We start from the raw sequence: 22294 nt of genomic DNA, 5'->3' as shown, positions 1-22294 counted from the left end.
AAGACACGTTTATGGATGATATACTCACGGGGGCCGATTCTCCAGAAGCAGCTTTAAGGCAACAATCACAACTATTTGCTTTATGCAAACAAGGCCAATTTCAACTTTAGAAATGGGCCAGCAACTCTCCCGTGATCCTTCAGGCTGTATCAGACAATGAGCGCTCCATGTCAACTGATGTACTATTCGACGATGAGCTGGAGGCTGGGCTGAAAATCCTCGAGATGCAATGGAATCTAAAACAAGATAATTTCTCTTACAGCTTTCAGTGTCCAAATGCAAGTACTACAAAACGCTCGATCCTGTCGAATCTTGCACGCATTTTTGATCCTCTCGGCTTCCTCTCACCTGTGACCTTTTTGGCCAAACACATGATGCAGTTACTATGGACATCAGGAATCGGATGGGACGATCCCATTCCCCAGCAAGTGCAAACACTGTAGCAGCGGTACCAAAGTGAAATTCAATGCAAGCAACATCTGAAGATTCCCCGTCGACTTACCACGGAAGGAGAAACTCAGTATGAACTCCGCGTCTTCTCAGACAGTTCCGAAAAGGGTTATGCGGCCGCAGTGTATCTACGTTGCGATTCCGGAAACCGCGTAAATTGCAACCTCGTCACAGCAAAATCCAAGGTGTCACTTCTGAAACGAGTGACTATCCCACGGTTAGAATTATGCGGTGTAGTGTTGGCAGCTCAACTGTGCACTATGTGTACGAACTTCTCAAACAAGTACTATCCATCAAAGACATGCAACCCGGACTGATTCAACGACCACTCTCGCCTGGATTCAATCATCTCCACATCGATGGGCAATATTTATTGCAAACAGAACCAGCCGGATCCAGAGCCTCATACCACCATCACTTTGGCGATATGTTCCAACCAGTGAAAATCCAGTAGACTGCGCATCTCGTGGACTCTACCCTACTGATATTCTGAAACATCCAATGTGGTGGAATGGACCTGCGTTCCTGGTCCAAGATCACAGTACATGGCCCTTATGTCCTGCTACAGCCGTTACAGACCTCGAAGCACGACCCACAGTCCTCGTGATAACCCCGACTACTACCATTTGCCAAAATTCCGTTTACAGCAAGTAAAGCCATTCACCGCAGTCGGGGTCGACTACGCTTGTCCAATCCTGTTAAAACCGTCAACAACACGCAGAACCTGCCAGGCATAAATATGCCTCTTCGTCTGCATGGCAACAAAGGCGCTACATCTGGAACTCGCCTCAGACTTGTCCACTGAGACTTTTTTGATGGCCTCTAGTCGTTTTATTTCACGACGAGGCCCAATCCAACATATGCACAGTTACTGTGGAACCAACTTTGTAGGTGCCTCCAAGTTGTTTGAAACAGTTGATTAATTCACGCAATCCACTGAACACCAGGAAAAGTGTAGGAGTTTTCTGACAGTGCGGAACATCAGCTGGCACTTTAATCCACCGTCCGCACCTCACTTCGGGGGTCTTTGGGAGGCTGGAGTGAAGTCGACAAAAACATTGATTCACAGAACTATCGTTCTCCATCGACTCAAGTACGAAGAACTCAGTACCCTTTTAACTCGGATCGAAGCCACACTAAAATCATGGCCGTTGAGTGCACTCAGTCCTGATCCATTGGACTTCGATGCACTAACGCCCAGTAATTTCCTTACACTGATGCCCAGCACTGCAAACGTCGATCCAAGCTTGGATAACATACCAACGTCACATTATAAACGCTGGAAACTAATTTTGGGGCTACACAACCACTTTTGGAAACGTTGGAAAAACGAATATCTACAGACTCTCCAGCTTCGATCAAAATGGTCAACCGGTCAAAAGAACCTAACGGTCGATACGTTGGTCCTTATAACCAACTCCTCCGTTGTGCTGGAAGCTTGGGTGGATCACGGAAGTTCATCCAGGACAAGATGGTGTCGTCAGGGTGGCCACCGTCAAGACTGCAACCGGGCTTCTCAAACGTCCAACAGTCAAACTTTGTCCTTTAACAATATGTTGAATGCCGGATGCATTCAAAGGGGGCAGCATGTTCACACACAGAGTCACGGCGAAGATTACGCACACCACTGCCCTCCCATCCACCTCACGCTTATCGTACCTTATTTTTATATTTGACTGTAATTAAAAGTATCATTATTATTAGTACGCCCTTTTCTAATTGTATAATTATTATTTATGCTTCTATAGGCGATTGCACTTTTGCGATTTCGGGTTTCTGTCACAGAACATTGGTTTTAACTCTAAAACAAATGACTGTAGGGACATGCAATTTTGACTGAATGTTTATAACAAATATTTTGACTTATTTTGAGCTGTTTACGGACAATGTCAATTTCCATTTTTTTTAGTTTTTTTTTCTATAAATATCAATACAATTTTATCTGTTGATTAAAATAGTTTGAAAATTTAATAGAAGGCTCCTAGGTTTTTGTTTCAAAGGCAGATGAAAAAATTTAAAATCGTTAGTCACAGTTTTTATTTATAAGAATTTAAAGTTTAAATATTGACGAAATACGGAAAAAACACGAAAATTAGCAAATTATTTTAAGTTGAGAATTCAAAAAATTTTTCTTTTTAAATCTAAGATTTGAAAATGTAGTACAAGATTATCCATAAGTTTGTCTATCTTTATCAAAAAAAAAAAAAATGTTTACAAGAACGCCAAATTAAATTTTTATGAGCGTTTGAAATTCATATTTCTACAATAATTGATATTCACTCGATATCTCATGTAACGATTATTTTGTTGTAATTAAAAAACCTATGACTGTAGATACTTGAAAATTTCACTGAATGTTTGTATTAGCATTTTCTATACACGATAAAATGAAAATAATTTGACTCTTTTTGAGCTGTTTACGAACATTGTCAGTTTTCAATTTTTTTAGTTTTTTTTTCTATAAATATCAATAAAATTTTATTTGTTTGGTAAAAAAGCGTTAAAGTTTAATATAAGGCTCCTGATATATCGTTCTAATAGCAGTTGAAAATTATTAAAAATACATAGGCACAATTTTTTTTATAAGATTTTAATGTTCAAATTTTGACAACATTTATCAAATTTATAATTTATTAATTATTTTGTAGTTAAAAATGTATAAAATGTTTAACTTTTATGGCTAAGGATTGAAAATTTAAAACAATTTTCCCCGTAAATAGGTTATATATAAATTACTTTATTCACAATAATATCATCAAATATACTTGGCAATATCATAGGCTGACTGACCGTTTTCGCTCAGAATCGTTTTTATTGTACAATGATATTATATCATTGAATTCAAATTTAACACCATCCATTACAATGACCTACTTGTAACCTACTGTACAGCAGAGCGACATCCACGTATCCACCTTTTTTAACTTCAAAATCAACTGACACTTATGTACAAATGTGGCATACAATTATTAATTTATGTTTAAAATTGGTTGACATAGAATTGAAAAGTTTATTAAAGCATTCGAATTTTTATTTTTATTTTGAAAAAAAGTGCTCACAATGCTATTAGATATTTTTTCCCAAACTGCAAAGTTATGACCTGCATATTTCATTTAGCCCAATCTTGGTTCAGGAAAATTCAAAGTGACAATAATTTATTAAAAAAACTATAATTCAAAATCTGAACTAGGTATTTGGTTGAAAGAATTTTTCGCACTTGCATTTTTACCCTCAGAAGATGGGTTTGCCTATTTAATTGAAAATAGCCCTGCTGATTATTTTGAATTTGCCGATTTTATACTGAACAATTACATATCATCTGATTCTGCTTTTCCAGTGTATTTATGGGCAACTGAACTTTCAACAGAGACAAGAACGACCAATGGGCCAGAATCTTTCCAGAATCTTTCCTACTAGGTATACGATATACGTATTACGTTATTATTAATGTTGGTAAATTTTTTGAATTTGTATTGCGTATTATTTGTATATGTTTCATGTATATATTATAATATACTATATTTTAGTATTGTAAGTAAATCATCAAAGATATTATAGGAAAATTATTGTTAATTTCTTTAATTTATTCCAACAATACAAAAAATTGGTTTTGCACAATCTTGGTTGCGTTTGCTCAAATATTAAAGGTAAAAGGCGCGCTATCGTGTTACGCCCAAAAATTTGACTGATATATCTCAAAAAAATACCTACGTTTTATAATATTATGTATAATTTGGACGGTCTCGTGTGGACTGCAAAAAAAATTAAGCCTGCACAAATCATACTCAAAGGATACGTCATCACACACAGAGAATATTATTTTATATCAAAATTGTAGATAATGCACCGCCACAATAGACGAACCCTATAAAATATATTATATTGCATGTAAGCAGTAGCGTATCCAGGAGGGGTACAGGGGCCATATTGCTCATATCTGCTATTTTTTTTAAAAGATTTATATTCTTTATTCGTATATAATATGAAAACATACTAAAATATGTCTTATACCACAGAATAATCTGTGCTTATACCTCTAATTGCCATCACCGTTATCTCGTTACAGTAACGTCGTTCCAGATGGTGCCAGTCGGTAGTTCCCCGGCTGTTTTCGTCATAGAATTTAATGGACCCACCCATATAATGTTCCAGAAAAAAACCGCTATAATGTAGATTGGTCGAAAGTTTAATTACAGAATAGAAAGCAGCCAGAATGTAAAAAGCCCAGAAAATATTTAAACAGAAAATAAATACTAAACAATGTAAACCGATAAGAATGTACCTACATCAGACATCAGTAGAACAATAGACCATAAAAATTCAGAAAATAATACTGCAGAAATTCCACTGTGTAGCATTCTAGAATGGAATAAAATAGAACTCATACATAAATAAATAATAATGGTAATTGAAAAAAAACAATAATATTATTAAGGAAAAAATGCTACGTTAAAATAAAAAAATTATTATTCTAAATACATAGGGTTATAGTTGTATGTTGTGTGTGATATCTATGATATCATTTTAAATAAGATATAGCTTTCTACCTTTTTTTTTATACCTATCATAATTATATTTAACGACATATTTTTAAACACAATGTTTATGTATCGTTAACTTCTGATGTTAATTTTTTGTAAATTTAGTATGATCTAAGTGTCGTTTCTGTCATTTTTTAAATCATATTTTAGATTCTGAGAGAAGCGATGAATGTATTGGTTTTACAATGATGTGTGTGTGTTTTTTTTATTAATTTTTAATTTTTTAAATTTTTTTTTATGTCCGTTTACACGATAAGAAATCGAAATAATGCTTCGATTTTCAACTCAAGTATCTTGTTCAATGGTGAATTGAGGAGGTAAAAATCATAAGTTTTCAAAAGCGCCAAGAAAAACAAAAAAAAAAATAAGGAAAACCGAGAATTTGTACGAAAATTGGGTTTTGACAAAATAAATTTTGCATTTTGGTGCAACTCTAAAACAAATGACCATATGTAGGTATATGAAATTTTGTAGTTTATATTAGCATTTTCTATACACCGCAAGACTTTCAAAATATTTTGACTTGCTTTAAGCTGTTTACGGACATTTTCAGTTTCCAATTTTTTTAGTTTTATTTTCTATGAATGTCAATACAATTTTATTCGTTGGTAAAAATCTTGAAAAATTAATACAAGGCTCCTAATAAATTGTTACAATGATATTTGAAAAATATTAAAAATCCATTATCACAATATAAATTGACAAAATACGTAAAAATTACGAAATTGTGCAAATTATTTTGAGCTAGAACTTCCTAAAAATTTTTCTATTTTAATCCAAGATTTGAAAATGTAATACAAGGTTCCTCATAAATTTGTCTACTTTTATCAAAAAAAAAAATGTCTCCCGAACGCTAAATTCAATTTTTATGAGCGTATGAAGATTATATTTTTACAAAATTGGATATTCATTCGATTTCTCATGTATTGATTATGTTATTTTGTTGTAAATTAAAAACAAATAACTGTAGATACACGAAAATTTCACTGAATGTTTATATTCTTATTTTATTTACAAAATACAATTTTGAAAATATTTCGGCCATTGTCAGTGTTAAATTTTTTAGTTTTTATTCTATAAATATCAATAAAATTTTATTTGTTGGGTAAAAAAGCGTGAAAATTTAATGTAAGGCTCCTGATATATTGTTACAATAGCAGTTGAAAAACATTGGCACAATTTTTTTTATGAGCAATTAAAGTTCAAATTTTGACAAAATGTAATAATTATTTTGTAATTAAAAATGTGTAAAATGTTTAACTTTTGTATTATAGTCTCACCCACTTATAACCTACTGTACAGCAGAACTACACTCATATTATATTATCATATATACCATCCAACCTATCTATTTATACTTTTAATTTTAATTTTTTTTTTAGTATTTATTCAAGTGATGATAGTATTGATGAAGTCAATATGTCTGATCCATTATGTCATGTTGCAGAATTTGTGAACTTGGGCAAGCCTCAACATTTGGTAAAGTTCCTGGACCTAATGACATATTCCAAACAATAGTTGACGTACCATTTCAACCAATATTAAAGAGTTTTACAAAGACAGTTTATGGTACTGGTCGAACAAAGAAGGCAAAGAGTTTTCAATCAAATTAGTATGAACATTTTAAGTGGATTGAATATACCTAGTCAAATAGAAAATTCAGTTTATTGATTTCCATGTAGACATTTTTCTCTAAAACTAAGAAACAATGGTGATAATATGTTTAAAAGTACTGGTTATAATAATTGGAAAAATGCTATGTCCGTTAGAGGTTTATTAAGATACAAAAAAGTTATGAACATAAAAATAGTACTTTATCGTGGATTGAATATAAAAAAATTAAATTAAATTAAAGTTCTGTATTGTCACAATTAAGTAATCATCATGCAATAATAGTAAATGAAAACAAAAAGTATATGGAAAGTATAATAATTTCTATAAGAATGCTGGCTTTACAAAAAATTGCGTTTCGTGGACACTTTAAGAATGAATCTAGTTTGAGCAGAGGCAACTTTTTAGAGCTAATGAATGTAATTTCTTGTTTTGATAAGGTGGTAAAAAAAAGAATAAGTGGTTCAAAAAATGCCAAGTACCTTCACCATTCAATGCAAAATGAAATAATTCATATAATGGCTAGTATTACCTTAAATAACATTTCTTCAGAACTAAATAGGTGATCATATTTTGCAATAATGATAGATGCAACTAAAGATATGACAAAAACAGAACAACTATCTATTGTTGCAAGGTATTACTATAAAAGTGAAATTAAAGAAATATTTTTGGGGTTCACACCATCTAAAAGATTTAAATACAACTGCATTATTCAGTCACATAAAAGTTGTTTTAAGTAAATGTAAGATTGATATAAATAAATGTGTAGCCCAAACATATGATGGGGCTAATGTTATGAGAAGTTCAATAAATTCCTGGAATTTAAATAATATTTAGAGCATAATTTTTATAATTTTTTTTTATAAATTTAGTCGATTAAATAAACTATATGTATAACTAAACTTATAATATATATGAAAATATATAATAATATTGATAATGTTTACAAAATGTCAAGTCAGTCACTATGGTCTTATTGCTATGAAATAAACAAATAAACATTTAAAAAATATAATAACTACATAATTAAACAGTTTATTACTATTTACTACCCACAAATTATATTAAAACAATTTTGAAATTATTGATGAATGAAAAAATATTTTTTAATTAGGTACTATGGATGGAAGTACACGGAACTAGTTCATTATTTAAGCCAGGAACAAGAAACGATTTAGTTCCTTTTTAATGAGATGTATATGAACTAATTCCTTTTTTAAAGGACCTTTCCAAGCACGGGTCTATGGTTTCAGGTGATTCATTTGACATTTAAAACACTCATTATTTTAAAAAAAAATTACTATTATAATGGATTGTTGGTCAACAAGCTGAGACCACGATCAACAAAATTCTAGTTTTCACAGATTAAACAAAGATAAGTTTAATTTTGTCACCTGGATATTTTTAGGGGAGGTTTATTGCCTGTTGTTAGTAAGTAGTATAAACTATGATGTCTACTGAAGGGGTCCGCGATAATATCCTTCGTAGAGTACAACAAAGTATATCCCAATATTTCCTGAAGATTTTAACATATGAATAAAACACACATGTATAAAAAGAAAATTAAAACATTCCATTTATATTTTTTTAAATAAATGAACTATTTCTAGAAAATCTATTTGATGTATCAAGGAATATATTAATATTTTAATAATGAATATTGTTTTCTATTTCTAAGATTGTTAATTATAATTTGAAAAAATATTAAAAACCAAACCAAATGAAAAAAATGTAATATAGTAGGTAGTTGATTATTTGAATACAAGACCAATGAATGTTTCTTTAACCATGGTATTCAATAGCTACAAATTGAAAGTTATTTAATTATTTTTACATTAGTTGTAAAATTTAAGAAGTTTATTTCAATAAAATTATTAGATAAAAACAATCATTCCAGCCAAGTATATTCTTAGTTCTTATTCCTAGAACATGAAATACTTTATAAAAGATGAGTATTTCATGTTCCAACTTCAAAACCAATTAGATAAAATATTGATTATTACATGGCCAGAGATGTGAGGCTGAAAAATTTCAAAAATTTTCAACTGAAACTTTTCATGAAATTTGAAAAGTTTCAAGGCTATTGAAATGAAAAGTATTGAAACTTTTCAATATCAAAAATGTAATTTCATAATCGTACGTATACACCAATAGATAGGTAAAAGAACAATAGTTTAAATATTTATGATTGTAATATTGTAGTAGGTATTATGGTACCACTGGTATCTGCTTTTAATTGTTATCATGATAATTTTCTACAACTCAATTTTTATTTGCTAGTTGCCACAAACTAAGATATGTAGTTTGCTACAACTATGTAGTACGATAAATCTATTATCTAGTAATAATTAGTTTTTATAGTTTGTTTACTGCCTTGTAATATTTAATTTGTTTTCTATGATTTACTGACTTTGTTATTCATCATGAATTCGAGACAAACCGTTTATTATTCATAAAATATATTAGGTTTGTTATTATTTTTAGTCTTAGTTTGGTTTTAAACGTTCACATTAGTTTCTATTGGAAAATCAATAAATTACTAGGAAAATAAATAATTAAACACAGCTTCAATATAATTGTTATTAGTATTCAATGATTACCATTTCAATAAAATTAAGATGGCCAGCATCTAATAAGAAATTACATTAATATATAAATCACTTTTAACAGTGGCGTATTTACGGGGGGGGGGGGGGGGGGGTTCGGGTTCAAACCCCCCCCAGAACAAAAAAAAAAGTTACTAAATGTTAAATAAATATTTTATTACGGGTTTTCTAATAATTTAACGATGTAGATAGAGTAGATAGACTGTCTATAATATAGCTATCTAAAACGACTAAAACCGTTGGGTTATTTTGGTGTGGAATATCGCTGCGTTATCTTAATTGCAATTTGTGTTACCCAGAATCGATTGACAGATAGGACCTATACGCTTGTCGCCGCCCGTGTGTGCAAGCTCGTACTGAATAGTATCTTTTCGTTGCATTATTTTCATTTCTTGTTCTTTTGCTGTCGTTGTCTTTACATAAATCAAGTTATAATATTAGTTATACTATTTTATTTTAATATTTATACTGTAGTCTGTATCTGGATACTTCAATACTTGTGTACTTAACTGTATGTTTTTATGTGTTTATTTACAAACAATTTTATTATCATTTTAAATTAATTTAAAATTGAATCTATAAGAATTATTTGACTATCTCACTATTTCAAAAAATGTCTTCCAAAAAACAATTAAATATACAGTCATTTTTCAAATCCGTCATCTACGTCAATTTCAACTCCCCAAGAAAATATTGAACATTCGTCAAATAATACTGATTCGTTGGTTCATGAATCTGCTGAACATAGTACTTCTTCGGTCAATTATAGTACCCGTGATATTTTTAATTACATAAAAAAAGTTTTAACACAAAATGAAATACAAGAAGTATTAAATAAAACCTGGATGCCCGATGAAAATTTTTCTTTTCCTACAAAAGCAGTTATGGTTGGAAAAGAAAAAACACCAAGATTTTTAAAATTTCAATTTAAATGGTTTTCTAGCTATTCTTGGTTAGTATATTCTGCTTTTGACAACGGAGCGTACTGTAAATTTTGCGTAGCTTTTTCCAAATACTCTGGAGGGATTAACAATCAGTCACTAGGCTCGTTGGTCATAAAAAAATATGATAATTGGAGACATGCGTTAGAGTATTTTAAAAATCACTCAAATCTCGAATATCACAAAAAATGTGTGTTGGATGCAGATAGATTTTTAAACATGGTGAAAAATCCTACTTTATCGATTGATAAACAAATTGACATTGGAAAAGCTAGAGAAGTAATGAAAAATCGTAAAAATATAGTTCCTATAATCGAAGCAATTATTTTGTGTGGCCGTCAAAATTTAGCGCTTAGAGGTCATCGAGATTCAGGAAAAATGTTAACATGTTCAGATTCCGAAATAAACAATGAAGGCAATTTTAGAGAAATTCATCGATACAGGGCTCAAGGTGATAATGATTTGAAATCATATTTAGAAGGTCCTGGAACAATCAAATATACTAGTGCTACAAGTCAGAACGCAATTATTGAAGCGTGCAATAAAGTATTGCTTGATAAAATAGTTTCAAGGGTTAATGCATCAAAATGCTTTTCTATTTTAGCAGACGAAACAGCAGATGTGTCGGGGGTAGAACAAGTGTCTCTATGTGTAAGGTATGTTGAAATAAACCATCTTGAACTCCGCGAAGAATTTTTACAATTTGTGCCAACATTTGACGTGACGGGAAAGGGATTGGCAAAACTAATTATTGATAATCTTCAAAAATATGGCATAGATACTAAGTACTTAAGAGGCCAAGGATATGATGGAGCAGCATCCATGTCAGGTAAATTAAATGGAGTTCAAGCACACATAAAAAAAATACACCCATTGGCAATGTACGTACATTGCTCAGCACATTCATTAAACCTGGCAGTTTCTAAATCGTGTAGTGCAGCAGAATTAAGAGATTGCTTATCAACTTTAGGTAAAGTCCGTGACTTTTTCATTTATCCAAAAAGAAAATCTGTTTTACATCATCAAATTGAAAGTTCTTCCGAGATATCATCAAAAAAAACATTAAAAAGAAGTTGCGAAACAAGATGGATCGAAAGATTTCATGCAGTTAATGATTTTATAGAGCTTTATAATCACGTTATTGAATCATTAGAAATAATATCTGAATGGGTTGATAGTGAAACATCGGGTAAAGCAAGGATTCTTAGAAACGCTGTATTAAATTTAGAATTTTTGGTATCTCTGTTCGTGTTAAATAAAGGATTTAGTATAGGATTACCTCTATCAAAATTATTACAAAATCCAAATATTGACTTAAAAGTAGCAGTAATACTAGCCAATGATACTAAACAGGAGTTACAAGATCTCAGAAAAAATGCTGAAGATGTTTTTAAAGATATATTTGGACAAGTAAAAATATTAGCTGAAAGTTTTGATATTGAAATTAAAATGCCTAGACTTTCAAACAGACAAATTCATAGAAATAATGTTCCAGCAAGTTCACCAGAGCAATTTTACAGAGCATCAATATTTATTCCTTATTTGGACAAATTTATTAGTGAGTTAGACAATAGGTTCATAAACCATCAAGTAACTTTGTCGAATTTCGACTCTTTGTTTCAAGAAAACGGTCACCTCGAAGACTTTAAGAATCTTTCAGATAAATATATTGAAGATTTACAGGAAAACGGATCTTCTAACATAATATTTGAATCAGAATATAAGTTATGGCAAAGAAAACTTATGCAAACAAATCATAAACCAAAAAATGCTTTGGAGGCTTTAACTTTATGTAATATATCTATTTACCCAAACATTTTTAAACTTCTCCAAATTTTGGCTACACTCCCGGTCTCTTCTTCGTCAAATGAGAGAACTTTTTCAAACTTGAAGAGGATAAAAACTTATCTTAGAAATTCTATTTCAGAGGTACCTATTTATTTATTTATAAAGTATGAGTATAAATAATTAGATAACAGTATAATAATTATCTATATTTTTTTTTTATTTTAGGGAAGACTAAACGGGTTAGCTATGTTATCTATAAATTCAAAAGATAAAATTACACCAACAGAGGTAATTGGAGAACTGGCGAAAAAGAAAACACGTTTACCCTTTTCAATTTAAAATTTAAAATGAAGAAACATGTAAAGTTAAAGATGACATTGTATTTAAATTATTTTATTATTTTATTTGACAAATTAACTGATATTCTAATTGATGTAATTATCCTGAAAATTAATTTTACTAAAATTGTGACATTTTTTCAGTTTTAAAATTATATTGTTTGTATTCATTCTATCTCTTGTTATTTCTTGTTTCAAAGTAAGATGAAACAAGTAAGCTTTATCATATTATGACTTTTTAAAATTTTAAAACCCCCCCCCCAAAAAATTATTGAAAATACGCCACTGACTTTTAAATAATTTGACAATATTATTTAGATGAGTAAAAAAAGCTATTGAATCATATACAAAACAAATTAAAGGTATATTAAAGTGTTAAATCAAAAGTTTCATGAAAGCATGAAAAGTTTCAACAAGTCAGTAAAAACATGAAATTTTACATCTCTGTACATGGCACAATTAACTTGCTTGTACAATAATACTGTTCAATATAAGTGCCACTCCAAAAATACTGAAATATTTTATCCATTTTTAGAAGAAATATTTTATGTATTAAGAAAATACTACAAATTTATTTATTTTTATTTATTTTTGAATAAATTGTAATAATATTACTGCCACAAGCCTGCATAAATGCCACATTCATTAGCTGGATACGGTCCACCAGCAGAAAATAATCGGGTTCCTGAATAATCATAGCAATGTGTATAAACTGCAGGTTTATAGTTGACTTGTTGAAAACCTTGATGAACCATGAAATCTTCATTAGCATACTAAGAACGAATTGTATTAATTAACAAACTATATATTAATTTTAAATGATGATACTTACAACATAACCTGTACTTGTTTTTAACATAACATTTCTTCTGTAGTTATTACTAGATTCTAAGTACTTTCCAGCCCGTATATCATAGAAAATTATAAAACCAACACCTGTACCAATTGTAATTATATTATCCTGGAAACTTAAAGACCTAATTCCTGCAACACAACAAATTAATAATTAAATTAGGATAAATGAATTTAAATTACACTCAGAAATCTCTGATAAATATACTTAAAGTTGTATGATCAAATTAAACAATAGGCATGTCCTAATTTTTTCATTTAAAAAAATTACTATAAAAATTTATTTTTATAGTCTTCTCTATGAGAGAACAAGCCTTGGACTCACCAAAATTTGTCATCTGCACATCCCTACTCAACACCATTGCAGGAATTTTCTTTATGGTATGTAAAGTTCTTGAATCAAGTAACAGAGTATATGATTTGCAACCAACAGCATATAAACTACTATCATTTTTCATTACCATGCAAGAATTTTCATACCGAGAAGATAATCTTCTTGAAAACATCTGTAATGCAAAATGAGATATGAATAAAAAGTTAAACAATTCAAAATCGAACATTTTATTTGTCAACCAGAAATGGACGTTCATTTTCATTTGTATACTTGGGATCACATTAGTAACTACTAAATTAAGTAATCAACACTATTTAGAATATATCTTATAAGATTAAAAATTAAGTCGTTTGTAAGAAATAATAATAATTGAAATTGCAATTACTTGTCTAAAATGTTCTACATCCCAAACATCAACATATCCATTTAGTGACAATGTAACCATTTCTTTTAAATTCTTATTAAATGTGATTGCTCGGATTTTTTGTGCTGACTTGCAGCTTCTTATAACTGTAGGCTTGAGAAATCGAGTAACTGGTTGTATTAGGTCACCATCACAATCATATTTTTCTTGGTTTATGTCTTGAACTTGCCATAAAGCAACCGTAGAATCACGTGATCCACTAACAAAAAACTCTTCATCTAACCACTCAATGTCGAATATCAAACCCTTGTGAGCACCCTAATAAAATAATAGTGTAAATAGCAGTTACTTGTTTATTTTTAATGTTGTTTACCTTAGCTAGAACAATTGGATCTAATGTTGGCAACCTATATACAGCAATTTCATTAGAATAATATGCGCCTGTTGCCAATAATGTTCTGGATGGATTAATTTTTAATGAATGAATTCCACTTTGTTGATTAGTTGCTTCATTTAAATGTCCCTTCATCAATGGTATTTGGTCCCGTTCATGTGATTTTACATTATAAACCAATAACTAGTAATAATAATGGTAAAACAAATGTAATAAGTAATAAAGCGATTGCTAATGAATAATACAACTTATTATTTGTTGAGTATTATGTAAGTAGTCGATAATATTAAGATATGATTTATTTATGTGCCTACATTTTTATTTAATACAACCTTTTTAGATATCTATTTACTAATTGTATGATCAGATTATAAAATTAGTTTTATAAGATACTACTTTGTTATCGTTCCACTTGGGCATGTGAACATTTTAACACCCTGCCACTCTGGTTTGTCAACCATAACAATAAAAATAACTAATACCTTCTATACCTTTTGTGTGATTAAAATTTTAACTTGTTATAATGTATATTATTTTACAATGAAGAAAAAACTTATTATTTTATAATTTAAAAATCTATTGATGTAAGTACCTAATTAATTTTTTTTTTTTAAATAGAACTGTAGGTACCTACTGTTAAGTATAACTGTACGCATTTATTTTATATACCTAATAGTTAATAGTTATTATTATTATTCAATTTTAAATGGTAGGTGCCTATTAGTAATTTTAAGAATATAATTTCTAAATGGCTAAAATGTAAATGTTAAAAATTCTATAATTATATGTGTATATTCAGTGTACTTACTTTATTACATTTTGTACCAAAGGCAATATGATGACTACTAAGCCATTGTGAACAAAAAATTTTATTCATTGTTTTTAATGGTATAGGCCGTTCTTTGAATAAGTTATGTGTAAGTATATGCCTTGTACCATAGTTTGTATTTATTGAACGATACTCTCGCATTCCATACTCCCGACTTCTTATATGATCAACAAAATTATAAGAAGTATTTAGCATTGTTCTCTCTTCTTCATCCGAGTCTTCATAGCAAACAAAATTTTCCAGATTATTTGAGTTTCTGGTCCGTTCCAATCCAGCTATACGTAATTGTAAGCTACGTTCATCAAGTCGGGAATGGTATGCACTTGGTGGCCGTGAACCAAATACTGGCACGCGCCTTGTTTCTGTCATTCTAAAACAACAATAACACCAAAAACTGAATTATTAATTTTATGTTTTAAAAATATGAGTAAAGTCACGATAGCTCATAAAGAGAATCGAAATATACACTACGTGACTACATAAATTGTATTTACCTTTACCTTTACACCGAGTATGCTAGTTTGGTAAGTGTAGACACGCGGGAGCTACTTGGAGCAACTCAATACGGCCTACACTTACACAATACGAAATTTTGACTATTTGGCAGAAGGAATGGGCACGAAACTGTAACGGTTTTGACTGGTTTGCGTGGAGTCGGTAGGAAAAGAGAACGAGCTGCAAGCGCTGCAGCCATAACGTGCCGGTGGCGCGACAAGCTGGTGGTACGTAGGGGGGAGGAGCAAGTGCGGTTGTTTACCTCAAGGAACATAAATAAAAATCACAGCTGATCGCCCGGGGACGACCGTTGGTGCACCAAACAAGAACGAGACAAGTGTTCCCGTTGGGGAAGTGATGATACCCATAGATAATATAATAATGGATAGGACATAAGAACTTATCACTAGAAAATATGTTAGTGATACTAGTGATACGTTTTTAATGTTATATAGGGCCAATATTGATATAATTTATAATTGGTAATAAATAACATTAATGATTAATTAGTAATAATTAACGATCTATATTATTCTATATTCTAATTACAATTAATTATGTACGCAAAGTTTAGAGTAATTTGAGTATTCCAATTCCCGGCATAACAATCAAAATGCAAATTTAAAATTGACAAATATTGTAAAATTTTTTTGGACATAACCTTAAAAAACCCCCATGTCATCTTTTTCTCTTTACATTCTCTCTTCCCCAAAAAAGCACATGGCACCATATCAAACTGGTAATGGGAAGACAGATTAACACTGGGAGTGCTGTCGACGCCTATCGTACTGATGGTTAGGCGGGTTCCCCCCTATGAGGAGTCGGAAGATTGTATGTATTTTCCTGACATTTCGCACATTTTTTCCTATAAGTGAAGTGTATTTGAATGTATTTGATAATATTAGTAGAAATTGTACTTACCAACATACACAGTTAGCTATAAAAGCGTATAAAGTTTCGATACCAAAATTCATTTATTATAAAAAGTAAAATAACCAATATAAAACTATATCTATACACCCCGAATTGGAAGGTACAAATTGTATATACACAAGGAAAAATAGTATAATGGAAATGACGATTAGCGCCTTGCAACAATAAAAATAAATACTTATTAGCGCACGGAAAATTACAAAATATTAAAAAAAATATTAAAAACACTAGTGATTTCCTCCACGACCACTACAATTAAAACAATATTAAATAACATTTGAGCCACGACAATTTATTACAATTAAATAATAAAACTTTGGCGATTCACGCATAGCAAAAATAATATCTTCGGCAATTTGCGCCTTACAATAATATAAAAAAACCTGGCGATTCGTGCCTACGAAAATATAAATTTGGCACGGTTTGTCATTCACACCAGTGCGGGAAATTGGACTGCAGCGACCATGCTAAGCTTCCACACAGCGATTCGTTGACGGCCGTATTACATAATTATAATATAATCTACATTTATAACATTTATATTACATAAAAATTCAATATTATTCGTTGGCTTTGACAGTCCATACCAATTAGAAAAAAAAATAATTACCATAATATATCAATATTAGTAAAAATTTAAAAATAAATATTTTCAGTTGTGTATGTGACTGCCTAATATATTAAATAAATTATTTACATTTTAATTTCAATTTTTAAATAAGTATAAATTAATTAAATTACATTTATAATATATAATAGATAGTAATATTATAATAATTATAATATAAATGATAATAATATTATAATAACATAAGTTCATATATTATAACCTCTTTTATGATTTATTTATTTTTATTCAGTAACCTCGATGGCAAGATATCAAGAATGAAAGACAAATACCAATTTAAATTTTGATACAAATGTTGTTTTAATTGGTGGACTTATGTACTTGATATAATATGGTACAGACATACCGGCAAATTGGAGAAGACAAAATACAGAAGAGATGGATTTTAATTATACTTCACCACCAAATTTGTACAAAAACAATGTTTTAAATAAGGCCAAACAAGAGTATACTGATAAATTACTCAAAATACCAAAACAAATGTTTTAGAATCATAAGTAGAATTAAAGCATACATCTTTGGCAGGCAGTATACACAATATAGGGTATGACCCTTAGTGTGTACATTATTGGACCAACCACCAAACACTCATTTACAGAAATATAATTATAATAAAGAATACTGTAAATTAGCTCTTGATGCGACGGGTAGTATAGTGAAAAAGTTGAAGCGCACAAGCATAAATATCTTGTCTGGAGATATATTTCTTTATTAGGCTGTAATAAGTCCAGTTTGGCTTCTGGAGAGATTGCTCCACTGAGGACGCTATCAACAAGGTTCTTGATTTGGTCACTTGAGCCAATCATGGTCCCTCACCAAAGCAGGAACTATGCGTCTTGGTTGCACTCGATGTTCAAAATGCCTTCAACTTCACGTCATGGAATCACGTAGATCAGGCTCTTCGACGGCGAGGTTACCACGTTACACATTGAACATTTTACGGTCGTACATGGAGAGTTCATACCATAAGGACAGCTGAGGGGAGGAGCACCACCATGCCGGTCACAGGAGGTGTCCTACAGGGGTTGGTCCTTGGGCCCTCACTGTGGAATGTGTTCTATGATGACATCCTCCGGATGGACGTACCAGAAGGGGTCCAGCTGGTTGGGTTTGCAGATACTTAGTCCTACTTGCAGCTGCACAGACATTGGATGTTCTGGCTGATGTAGTAAACCCCACACTAGAAGCCATTGATGCGTGGATGGGAGTCCATGGACTTCAACTAGCACGACAAAAGACTGAGGCAATCATGTTGACAAAGAAGTGGGCGTACCGGGATCCAGTGTTCTTAATAGGAAGACGCCCAGTTCCTTTACTAAAGAAGGTGCGATATCTAGGACTTCATATTGACCCGCACTTAACCTTTAGTGCTCACTTTAGGACCGTCTCGGCCAAGGCCCTCGGAGGGCCCTCTCAATCCAAGAGAGCGATGTTAATGTCAGTGGTGAACAGCAGGTTACTGTACGCCTCATCGACATGGGCAAAAAGAGGAACAGAGTACGCTATTTTTCGGAAACTTATGATTCGGCCCCAGAGGTTGGCGGCACTTAAAGTGACAAGGACATACCACACCGTCTCTGCTGAGGCAGCCTTATTCCTCACGGGAACTCCTCTGGGTGATCTTTTCGCTTTGGAACGCAAAGGAGTTCAGAGCAAAATGGACGACTCAGATATATTGGGTTCTAAGGGTGAAATCCGGAAAGATCAACGCGATATCCTGCTCGCTGACTGGTCCAGTAGGTGGAGGCATGGCAAAAATGCAGTTGGACGCGTAAGATCCTCCCAGACTTGATAAGATGGGTGAGATGACCCCTAAAGACCTCAAGTTTCACTTAACTCAGGCTCTTACGGGACATGGATGCTTCAGGTACTATTTGCACCAGAGGAAGCGCGCTTCCGACACGGCTTGCCCCTACTGCCAGCACCCGATGGATACGGCCGAACACACAATTTTCGACTGTCGTCACTGGGAATCAATGTGGCTGACAGTGAACGGGTTCATAGGCAACCAAAAAGTCACTCCAAGTGACGTATAGGATCTGCTGTGTGGTCCCACCGATGTCCCGATCTTCATAATACATATCCCGATCGAATACAGACTGCCTCGCAGCGCGCCACGCAGGCCTTTTATGAAATGGTTGAAGGCATACTTAGCTGCAAGGAACAGGATGCGAGGCTCAAAATCAGCAGAACGAGATTCCAGGTTGGTGGGTGCGTGCAACATCGGGCCGAGAATAAGAGCGAAAAATCAGTCGGCCATCTCCTTGATAATTATTAGTGTTATGTATATTATATGTAGGTGAATTAAAGTGTGATAATTGTTATTCACTAATAAACGATGGCAGCAGAGGAGTAGTATTGTGCAAACAGACCCTCCTCTGCTGTCGGTTCAAAACGGGGAAAAAAAAAAATTTTTAACTGAATTTAGTGTTGAGTTAAATCGATCAACATTTAAAACAATTAAAAAAAAATCATTTATTTCAAAAGACATTTTGTATATATTATAATAGTTTTTTTTTTCATTATAGTGTAACTGAAAATGGGCAAAACAGTAAAAATCAATTTCGGTTAAATTGTGTCAAAACCAAAATAACCGAGATCTAAACAGATTGTGTCAAACCAAAAACCAGTGAAAATTGAACTCAGTCGAATGGTATTGTAACGTCTCCTCTTCACCTGGGCTCTTACCCGTTCCGGTGTCGTTCTGTTTATATTAACGAGGTCTCGGAGACTCGACCTCGGTGTGTGATATTATTACTAGGGATCAAGGTCACCTTATGTGAAGCAAGTACTCAACGTAATATATATATATGTATATCTGAATATTAATGTATTATTATTATATACTACAAGTTACAACATCGAAAGTATACTTATAAATTATAACTCCGGGCTACCGATCGGGCCATGGTGTGTCGTGGGTGCCGATGTCCAAATGTGGGTTGAGCTGGTCGTCCGCAGGTCCTCTTCAGGTCAGCCCTCGAGTTCCACTATCGACCACCGACTATGACTCTTCATTCTTGACCATCCAACTATCAACCGCCGACTATATTCTATCGACTACCTCACTGTAGACTCTATCATAACTGACTACCGCCAGGCGTCCCAGTCGGTTATTTGCACGATGTGAGCTAAACATCGCGTCAGCATAATATATATTTCATACATATATACACATTTGTCATTACGAACACTCAGCATATTAGCCGTGCTCAACGTAGGGAGTAATGTACGATGCCGATTACGATAATCGTTACAGTATTCAAAAATTTTCTAACCAAACAGCACTATGGACTAACAATTTTAAATATTTGCTATTGTATTTTGTAACTATACATACTATCATAGGCGCACTTTAAACAACTTTTTTTTTTTGGGGGGGGGAGGGTTATAATTTAAAAAAACAACAATGTCTCTGCCCCTACTCCCTCTCACCACTTATAATCATTTTTAAGGAAATTATATAATACAAAAACATTTGGTTTGGTACTCAATAATCCACAGTGAAACAATAATACTTGATAAATCAAATACAATATACAACTCAATATTTATTAATGCAAATTTATCATTTATTTTTAACTATAAGAAAAAATAAATCACATATTGTAAAATGTTATAACTTATAACTGTAAATGGTGATTAACAACATGCTTGTACACTGACAATCGAGTTGGCTAAAAAATCCCGAAATTACATTTTTTTAACCTGATAATTTTATTATTAGTGACTGATTATGGATTTAAGAATGAATATATTTAAAAAATTAGGGGGCTTAAATTAAACTAGTGGGCATTTCCTTGGCACCCCTACGGTTAATCAGCTATAGGACGGGAACGGTGATGGAACAAACGACGACATTTTCGGAATAAACAAAAACAATCGAATGCACTAGGTTCGGTTCCGAAATTCAAAAGTGGGGGTGCCAGGGAAATGAACCTCAACAACACACAGTTAATGTTCTCACCATCAAGTTTCATAATAGGTCGATTTACTCTACTTTTTAAGATAACGGCATAAAACTTGAAATTCTGAGGTTAAATTTAGTATGTTATGCGTTTGGAAGACGGAGAAAACACATGCGGGTGTCTCTTAAGTCGACGTAGCAATGTGTTGTATCCGTCATACAGACGTATGACATGTCAATTTTTCGTTTACTAGTTTCATTAGGGTGCTGTCATTTTTTATATTAGAGCGAATTGACCTATTATCAAAATTGTATGTAACGACGTTATGTTTGTTCTCTCGTTGGTTTTTTTACGATATTTTAATTTTTAAATGAATTATCAGTATTTTAAATATTGGTATTTGAAAATGCCTATAACTCATTTAAAAATTATAAGATGTAACCAAATGTTTTGTTAAGGACTTTGTAAGGACCGTGATATAGATATCAGTGTCTGGTTGTGCAGGGGATACGCGTGATATGTGCGCCCAGGGTCCAGCACTTTGGGAGATTTCCACTTTACCCCCACACGGGAAAAGGTAGCTTTCTAAAGCTTAAACCATCATCAAAAACTTAACTTTCGGTAAAGGCATGAGATAAAATCATTTTTCTTTCATGAAATTGTTTTCGTAGAATAATCTAGGTTGTTTCTTGCAGCAAAACTTATTTTATTTTTAAAAAATGCATTAATTTTATTATCAATCAATATAATATAAATTTAAAGTCTCTATATACAATCATTAGCTTGTAAGTTACACAAAAAAAATTAAATCGATTTTATCTAACATTGGTTATACGTAAAAATGTTCATATTTTCTGAATTTTAGATTCTGAGTGGAGCAGTATTGATTTTAAAATGATGTGTTTTTTTTGTGATTGTATACACGATAAGTAGTCGAAATGATGCTTTGATTTTTAACTTCAGTATCATGTTTGGTAGGAAAGTGAATCTAGTTGGTTCACTGAAGAGATCAAACTTTAAAATTACTAGTAGTTTCCAAAAGCACTGGGAAAAACAAAAAAAAAATCTAATTGGTGCATTTCCAATACTTTTAGGTTTCTTTCTTTTATGTTAATAAAATTGTCTTCGTTGTGTTAAAAATGTTGAAAATTTAATACAATAAGGCTCCTAATATATTATTACAATGGCAGTTAAAAAATATTAATAATACATAGTCACCATTTTGTTAAGTATTTAAAGTTCAGATTTTGACAAAATACGTAAAAATCACGAAAATGTT

General features: G+C 31.9%; 4 protein-coding genes across 4 annotated transcripts; 3 read left to right on the top strand and 1 right to left on the bottom strand.

Moving 5' to 3' along the window:
- Positions 1–10056: 10056 nt before the first annotated feature.
- LOC132947802 (zinc finger MYM-type protein 1-like) lies at positions 10057–11566 on the top strand. Its single transcript, XM_061018033.1, has 2 exons — positions 10057–11478; positions 11549–11566. The coding sequence occupies exons 1-2, from the start codon at positions 10057–10059 to the stop codon at positions 11564–11566; spliced, it is 1440 nt and encodes a 479-aa protein (XP_060874016.1).
- A 35-nt stretch (positions 11567–11601) lies between these two features.
- Positions 11602–12279, top strand: LOC132946399 (52 kDa repressor of the inhibitor of the protein kinase-like). The gene is made up of 2 exons (XM_061016390.1): positions 11602–12081; positions 12166–12279. The coding sequence occupies exons 1-2, from the start codon at positions 11602–11604 to the stop codon at positions 12277–12279; spliced, it is 594 nt and encodes a 197-aa protein (XP_060872373.1).
- A 610-nt stretch (positions 12280–12889) lies between these two features.
- On the bottom strand, positions 12890–15420 carry LOC132947801 (DDB1- and CUL4-associated factor 12 homolog). Its single transcript, XM_061018032.1, has 6 exons — positions 15031–15420; positions 14202–14405; positions 13850–14146; positions 13456–13636; positions 13111–13262; positions 12890–13051 (listed from the first exon to the last, which is right to left on the bottom strand). The coding sequence occupies exons 1-6, from the start codon at positions 15418–15420 to the stop codon at positions 12890–12892; spliced, it is 1386 nt and encodes a 461-aa protein (XP_060874015.1).
- A 2936-nt stretch (positions 15421–18356) lies between these two features.
- Positions 18357–18899, top strand: LOC132947800 (uncharacterized). The gene has a single exon (XM_061018031.1). The coding sequence runs from the start codon at positions 18357–18359 to the stop codon at positions 18897–18899; it is 543 nt and encodes a 180-aa protein (XP_060874014.1).
- Positions 18900–22294: the final 3395 nt, after the last annotated feature.

Source organism: Metopolophium dirhodum, chromosome 6, assembly GCF_019925205.1.
Source record: "Metopolophium dirhodum isolate CAU chromosome 6, ASM1992520v1, whole genome shotgun sequence".
Lineage (NCBI taxonomy): Eukaryota > Metazoa > Arthropoda > Insecta > Hemiptera > Aphididae > Metopolophium > Metopolophium dirhodum.
Note: the sequence above shows the minus strand (reverse complement) of the source record. Positions and strands in the feature narration are given on the sequence as shown.